Source organism: Dysidea avara, chromosome 3 (genome assembly GCF_963678975.1).
Source record: "Dysidea avara chromosome 3, odDysAvar1.4, whole genome shotgun sequence".
NCBI lineage: Eukaryota > Metazoa > Porifera > Demospongiae > Dictyoceratida > Dysideidae > Dysidea > Dysidea avara.
Window position 1 is genome coordinate 24,080,882 of NC_089274.1, and position 7,663 is coordinate 24,088,544.

At 37.4% G+C, this 7,663-nt stretch overlaps 2 protein-coding genes across 6 annotated transcripts in view; one reads left to right on the forward strand and one right to left on the reverse strand.

Moving 5' to 3' along the window:
• The window catches only part of LOC136250403 (queuosine-tRNA galactosyltransferase-like), a 15,841-nt gene extending 12,227 nt beyond the window's left edge, over nt 1-3,614 (forward strand). For 2 of the 5 annotated variants that reach the window (XM_066042608.1, XM_066042610.1), the window contains 2 exons: nt 331-405; nt 533-3,614. In XM_066042608.1, coding sequence (XP_065898680.1) covers nt 331-405; nt 533-613 — 156 coding nt within the window. In that variant the 3' untranslated portion in view covers nt 614-3,614. Of the gene's footprint in view, nt 1-330; nt 406-532 lie in introns of those variants that run through there. The other 3 variants (XR_010698523.1, XR_010698522.1, XM_066042609.1) reach the window with 3 other exon arrangements.
• On the reverse strand, nt 2,717-7,471 carry LOC136250396 (uncharacterized). Its single transcript, XM_066042599.1, has 2 exons — nt 7,072-7,471; nt 2,717-4,585 (listed from the first exon to the last, which is right to left on the reverse strand). Exons 1-2 carry the CDS (start codon nt 7,448-7,450, stop codon nt 2,880-2,882), a joined length of 2,085 nt encoding a protein of 694 aa, XP_065898671.1. The 5' UTR covers nt 7,451-7,471; the 3' UTR covers nt 2,717-2,879.
• Between the last annotated feature and the right edge of the window lie 192 nt (nt 7,472-7,663).

The following is a 7,663-nucleotide window of genomic DNA, read 5'->3' on the forward strand; positions in this document are numbered from 1 at the left end:
TTTGTTTGGGATGAACTAAAATGTGTGAACATGTAACAAAGTGTGGCATCATTCTTTTGTTTAGATTATATTGGCTAGTGTTAGTCATCAGGTTTACCTAGTAAACTAAGCACTTTTACAAAAGAAAGTACGTCATCTTAATCCTTGCACAAAGAGCTAACAATACCTAGCAATCCCCCTCCATTTGCTGGTTTTGTATTGTGACTATTGAGGTACATGTGATATTTCAGCAAAACTATACAATTAACGTAATCTTTTCAAGTAGTACCTAAAATGTTTCTACCCTCCTGTGGTTGTGCGTACCGTATACAAGTGTCTACCATTTTATAGACTGTTCCAAAGCCCAAAGTACCCATCATTCATTTCACAGAGGCCAGACCACCTCTTTTGATCTGTGTCAAATGGGTAAGTACTGTTTCTCTAGAACCAAATTTGTCTGCTAATATTTATGCATGTAGGAGCCCTCAATATATATTCCTACATAATCATACAGTTGAATTACATTTTTGTTTCATGTTTGTCCCATTTGTAGGGTTTAACTGGTGGAGGATTTGAAGAGAACTTGGCTTCACTTAACTTAGTAGAAGGAAGAGACTACTATCTGTTCAGTTGATGTGTTTCAAGAGGAAGATGAAGTATTAAGGATAAGGATCAGTCACTAGCAAACAGAACAACAAGTAGTGTATCGTTGTGTGGAACTTGCACTCTGTATTGAGGCGTGATGCATTAGCCAGTTGTGAAGTATTCCTATGTACCAACAGAAGTCCTAGATTAAATGATCAATTTTGTCAGAAGGTACGTGGCTCTACTTTACCTGAAAACAGGAGACCCAGATAATCAGAGCATCCACAACCTGCTGTGGTAACCTATTCATACATAGCTACCTATCATTTGTAAATTTCATATTCCTATACACGTATTTTAAGGGAATGGGGTCATTTGGTTTATAACATGGAGCTTGATACTCTTAAATTAAAATATCAAAACTTGAGGACTATAGCCAATAAGATGAGGGAAGAAGAGGACAGTTAAGAATGGTACTTGTGGAAGATGGTGGGATGTCGACTAGAGCAAGAGAACAGGAAGCTAACAAGAACTGTTCTTGAGCTACAATGAAGACTACAGAAAAATGCTAAATATGATGGACTTTAGATAGTAGTGACTGCAAGAAGGTGGAGGAGATACTTCATCGCTAGAATAATAAACCTCGATAGAGAGTGGTATATGAAGTTGTCAGTACACATATATAAGTAGCATTCTTTTATGTTATAGTTAAAGCACCACCACACATGTGTACGGAAAATACAGCACAAGGGAGCGTGCTGAGAGGCTGATACACAAAGTCAAGTGCTGTATTTGCCTCGAGACACTGCTGAGTTCTGTATTTTTCATAAACACAAGCATAGGTGGTGCTTTATGTGTATAGACATGTTTAACAAGAAGGCATGACACTATATTACATCATTTTTTCATACTAAAACCATTAATAAACTCAGGCATGGTAAAATAAGTCACCTTTCAGACGATAAACTAAGAGATATTTAAATTTCGCATTCATAAACCAGCTATAGAGAAGTTACCCTGTTATTCTTTTTCATGCAGCACATTGATAAAGTATGAGTACATTCAGTTAGTGATTGCTTGATGCAGTATTACAGTACTCAGAAACACTTCTAATATGTTTGCCCTACATTGATTTTCCTGATCTTTTTGCCCTACACAAATCCGGGTTACGTTCATCAAATTACCCGTTTTTATCATTGCTTGATTGATAAGTTCCAGTTGACATTGCATTACTTTTGCTCTGCAAAAATGGCTGGTAATTTGCGCATGCAGTGCATTTTTATGACCACACCTCTTCATTAAACACATCTATATTGTACTTCCTGATCATCTGGCTCAGAGTGATTTTCTGTCTAGTACTCAAACTGCAGCGATTTTCAGTGATCAAGATATCAGTAAGTGTTTATATAATCTATTTATAGTCATAGAATGAACAAATAGGATTAGATTTGACTAGTTTTAGCAATTTACAATGTCACGCACTTGATCAATTCTGCTGGAGTCGTGTTTAAATATAGCTTCAATTTCTGGTGATGAGACAATCAGTAAGTGTCTATACAACCAATTTCTAGCTGTAAAACAAACTGGTAGGATTAGTTTCACTGGTTTTAACAATTTACAGTGTCACGCACGTCATGGGGTTTTTGTAACATTTCTTAAATAAATTCTCTGCATAACTATACTATACTTTCCCAAGTGTGCTGTATTTGCCTAATTAAGTGCATAACTGTTCTATGAGACTCATACAGTACAGTTATGCAGTTAATTAGTACTGTGTGGACAATACAGTTCACAGCATCGCTTTGATCCTCCCACGCAAAGTACAATATAGTCTTAATATTCTATAGCTATATACCAGATTAATTATCTTACCATTTATTCCCAGTGCATGTAAACATGTACCAGACCCCACAAAATTACAATTCCAGAAACCTGATTTAGAACGTCATTCTCACAAGTGTTTTATTTAAGGAGGATCCACCAATTAACAGAAAAATTATAGCATTGTTAACGCTAACTCCCTAAGGAATTGTTACTAGTTATAACCATACAATTAGCTAGTTTTATCTTCTTAAAAGTTAGGTGCAGAGGTTACAGCTACCTAGCATGCACTATATAATAACTTTATTCTTTAGTCTGTGCATCAATCTGCAGAAGATATTTATGTTCGTAAGATAATTGTTTTAGATTTATTGCCATGTGCATTACACAGCAAACAATATAACTATTACCACTTTAAACAATACTGTATGTATAACAAAGTGTATATGCAAATTGCATGTATAAGTTCTACTTATAACCTGTCATGTCAGTTGCTAGGATATTAAATAGAAACAATTTTCTTGAGGTACTTCAGGGTACTTGTAATTATAGAGGAATAGCCTGGGTGGTGGTGAATCACCATCAGTGTGAAATGCAAGTGATGACAAAATGCCACTCTTTATTTTACCCTGCAGCAGTTGTACTCCAACAGCACCATCATCTTTTGCACAAACCAGAGTGTCCATTATTAGCTGCTTAAATGGAGAACTTGTGGACACCACTGTAAGATATGCCCATACGCACCCATCATCACTCTTTCTCAAGTAATACGAGGCAAGGTCAGTAATGTTATTACTCTTATTTTTCACTACATAAGTGGAGTCACTTACACCTGGATACAGAAAATGATGAGAAAATTCTTCTTCACTAGTAAAGAGTTGGCCTATCTCAAACTGTGATGAATACTTGTTAACAAGAGCTAATGCACTAGGAACATCTTCTGATGTCATTTTCCTCCAACCAGGTGTTCTGGGGGAGTTGGGAAATGTGGAATCAGTGAAGCTACAATGCCAACTTGTGTTAGTAATCACAGGTTTAAATAATGTATCAGTAGATGAAATAGAGCAAATACATTGATTTATATTACTCAGACCAGTTCTTCTCTGTAGCTCTTTGAATAGCATGTACCACATTCGCTTTGTGCTATACTTCTTTGGATAAATAATATATGGATGAACACACATTACTGATACTCCTCCAATACTCATACAAACAGGATAAGCCAACACTACACCTACTAGTTTACCATTAGTTGTTCTGATACCAAATTGCCACTCACTCCTTGTGTGGGGGTGTGTAATGACATAATGAAAACTATCTATACTAATACTGTGACCAGATGTACTTCTATAGCAAAAAACTGAGATCTCTTCATAGTTATTACTACCCAGCGAAACCCATTGAAATCCTTGAGGTAAAGAGTACGGTTCTTGTCTAACATGTTCTGGTAATGGCTCAATAGGACCAACCTCCCCTACCTCTTGTCCACGCCACAAAATAGGAAGACCTACAACATCATCTACTTTCTCACAGACTAGAGACTTGACTGCTAATGATGAAAACTCATCATGTTTCCTTTTCATTGAAGTATATGCTCGGTAAACCAGTTCTGATGGTATCTGCCATGTCAGTTCAACACAACCTGTTTTAATACAACTTAATACTAAATCTCCTTCATCTATATCCAACACTTCATACTCTAACTTGTACTTGTGTTGTAGTAATTCTGAAATAGTCAAATCTTTAGGATCTTTGTCAAACTTCTCAACCAAATTAGTAGACTCTTTGAATGGTTTAATACTAACATAAGGAATAAGTTTGGTGACCTTTTCAGCATAAAAAGTTACTTTAAAACTTTCCAACCATTCTTCAGCCTCAGGTGATCCTGATGCACTCACAAGAGCCTGTAGAAGTCTTGTGTCAAACCAGTTCCAATATGGAGACTGAGCAAGTGCATCCAACATGTCATCCAAATTATGTGTCCGTTGTATTTTAGGTATTAAACTTCTGGGAAGATTACTTCCTAAACTATTAATTCTTTGAATGCAAGCTCTTCGCAATTTAGAGAACTTCTTCAACTCTAAAATACTTTCAACCTCTGATGTCATTCTGGTAAAAGCTGATTCAATGTTTAAGTGTTTTGAAAACTTTGCAACTGTTTTAGGTTTATAGAGTTCAACCTCAAGTGGAGGTGATGATGCTACATAAAAAATGTTAAAGACATATAGCTAAACAATGCATTGCATGATTTATTTATGATTCTTGACAATCATGACTCAGCTCCTTATAAATAATATATGCGACTAGATCTGGGAAAACTGGTCTTATCACTCATGACAACAGATTTTGATTTTTCACCAAGAACACAAAGCTACATGAATGAACTAACAAATTTTGCAATCAAAATCAGCTAGACTTGAGTGGTCTAGATCTACTTTTGCTGGCTGCTTTTCCCAAGCAGAGTGGCAATCCATACTAACAATCTGGGGCTCTGTGTTGAACAAATTCAAGACCTAGACTGTTAAATTAGCCAGTTTTGAGACCTGAATCCCTATGCATTCCCCTTTCATTTTGTGAACAACTTCTTGCCCTCCCCTCCCACCACTCCTTTTGAACTCACCTGATACAGTCAACATTGGGTGAAAACTATCTAAAGTAGCAGGAAACTTAAGAAATTGGTATAAAATGTGTGAAAATTTGGTACACATAACTTCAACCATTGGTAAGCTATACAACACACTAAATACTTAAAACAGGAATTTCTTGATAATGTTAAATGGGCGATAAGACTGGTGTTCCCATGCAGACTAGGTCACAGTGCCAAAACTGTTCACATTCTGATAAAAATACCAAATCTTCTATGGGGTTAGTAGGACTTGTATTAATATTAGAAGGGGAGGTATGTATAAAAGGTCCTTTGGAATCCTATCATTGGACCTTGTTGATAAAGCTGACTATAGGAAACAATTGGCTCGATAGCAGTACAAAGCCTGCAACTGCGACATAACGGCCCATTAAAAAGTTACATAATCAATTAAGGCACGCTCCTCTAAGGAAAGTATCGATGCAGAAAATTCACACCTTGGTATTGCAGGAAGAACACAACCATGTAATTGGAGATAAAAGGAAAGGTGAAGTGCAGAGGGCAGATACTTGTCAGAACCACATATGGCACATACCACTGGTGAGTTTGCTATTGTGGTGTGAAATGGTGGCCATGTGCTGCTTGCTTCATTTGGCCTCTAGCCTTACGACTGTAGTCAGGCAGACAGAAGGCAGGCAGGCAGGCAGGCAGGCAAATGAAAATACAGATTTAAAAAATTCAATACCCAGCCATCTGTGTTTTATTATTTTTAACGCTGGATTTGAAGTTAGATACAGTTGGTTTGCTCATTCCACCTAAAGCAGAGAACACAAGAGGTGTGAAAGATGCCCTCTCTATTTCACGAATACGTTGTTCATAAGTCGTTCGTTTCTCTTGGTCATGTGATCGGAAACAGCTGGCAGAAGAAGTACAACGATTTGTGGCTGCCAACGGATTGAAAACACAAACATCAAAGAAAGCTTGTTGATGGTGAACGAATAAACCGACAATCTTTCAACTGTTAGTCTGTTACACCAACAGTATGTATAGCACTAAGCCAGACTCAAGTTATAGCATTGCCTAGCTGTCTGCAATGCAAGCAGGCCTTAATTGTATTATGTGATATGCACATGCAAAGTATACATTTCAGCTTTTAACCATGCTTTGGAAATACACTCTCTAGTAATTTTTCATGACGCAAATACACTGGACAGACTATTGGGTTGGAACCAAGGCAAGGGTGCATCATCAGCCTTAAATTTTAAGATTAATGTGTGATGACAACTTCTTGACAGATAGATATAGCTAGCTATACATCCTCCATTGTACATGACTGATGTCTGGGTAAAAGTCACTGAGTTTGTCTGTAAGTATCACCTCATACAAACTTCCTTTGTCAGAATTCTTGTAATACGGTGAAAAGAGCATTTAGTTCTTAAGCAGTGTTTGCTGAAACAGAGCAAAATACTGTGATTATAATAAATTGGTAGCCTTGAATTTGATGACTTATTCTGTAGTAGTAGATAATCCAAATTGCTGTCCTCTACAGTATGTAGAACTTGATACTTAATCAGGCTCAAAATAAACAAGCTCTCTAATCTGTTCATTCTTTAGCTTCACTGGCATATTCCTGTGACGGAGTTTACTAATATTTCATCTCAAACAGATTATCCAGAATCAATTGCTGGGTGGGAAGAATCTAGCTGATGCACTACAGAGTCTAGTGAATCACTGAGTTCAGCTCAGGTTGGCTCCCAAAACCACTCTTTCCAGTGCTGGATCAGGGCATAACTTTCTTGTTGCGTATATATCCAATAGCACAAAGCTTGTGAACACTCGTTCACTCTCGCATTCTAAACTTCGCATTTTTGCCCTACAAAAGTGGCAGTCATATAATTCAAATGATTTTTTAGGTTACATTAAGTGACTGCTAAACCCGTCTATTCCATAAAAGTGATTTTCATCACGTATCATGTTTCTATGGTGGTCTTTACCAGAAGCATTTGGGCAGCGCACGTCACTTTAGGGGGGTGGGATTCTATTACCGTACTGTTTGATAGCTACATAGCTACTTCTTAGTATGGCATGCAATATGTGTTTACCTGCAGCCAAGGAAGAAAAGTTACCAAAGTGACCATGTGACACATTTAGTAGTGATGTTTTTTCTTCACCGATGAACTTCTCAATCTCTCCAGCAAGGAACTTCACTAAAGGGTTATCACTACTCTCCATCATCCTTAACATTTCATCAAATTGTTTCGTGTATCCAATTTCTACACCAGGCCTGATCACGTGGTCCAGAAAGTACTCCGCCTTCTTCTTTTGTGTATGTAAAGCATCAATAGCATCCTTGTGATCACCGGGTAAAAGATTACGGGAATATAAATCAGAAGATATGTTGTTTATCGGTAGAACTTTCACCAGCCTGCAATAAAAAAATTTAAATGCGTTTTGAGCTAAAACGGCCATGGTCTGTAGCATCTAGTCTTGACACGCCCAAGTTATGTATGGGTGGGGCATAGCGGGGAAAAGTTACGCGCCGAAAAATTTCGCGAAGTGGTGGTGGCAATCCATGCAATCGCACATTTGTAAAAAAAAAAACTATATACATGTATGGCCCAATCCCAATTTGCTCTGCTATCTCAGAGGCTATCTCTTCAAGCTATATGGAGCTGAAAAGCGGCTTGAGGCGAC

Bases quoted from the DNA above. Each gene is read 5' to 3' on its own strand.
- LOC136250396 (XM_066042599.1), bottom strand. From the start codon at position 7,450: ATGCTACAGACCATGGCCGTTTTAGCTCAAAACGCATTTAAATTTTTT. The intron at 4,586-7,071 runs GTAAACACATAT...TTTTTTATGTAG, and splicing joins CTTTTCTTCCTTGGCTGCAG to CATCATCACCTCCACTTGAG.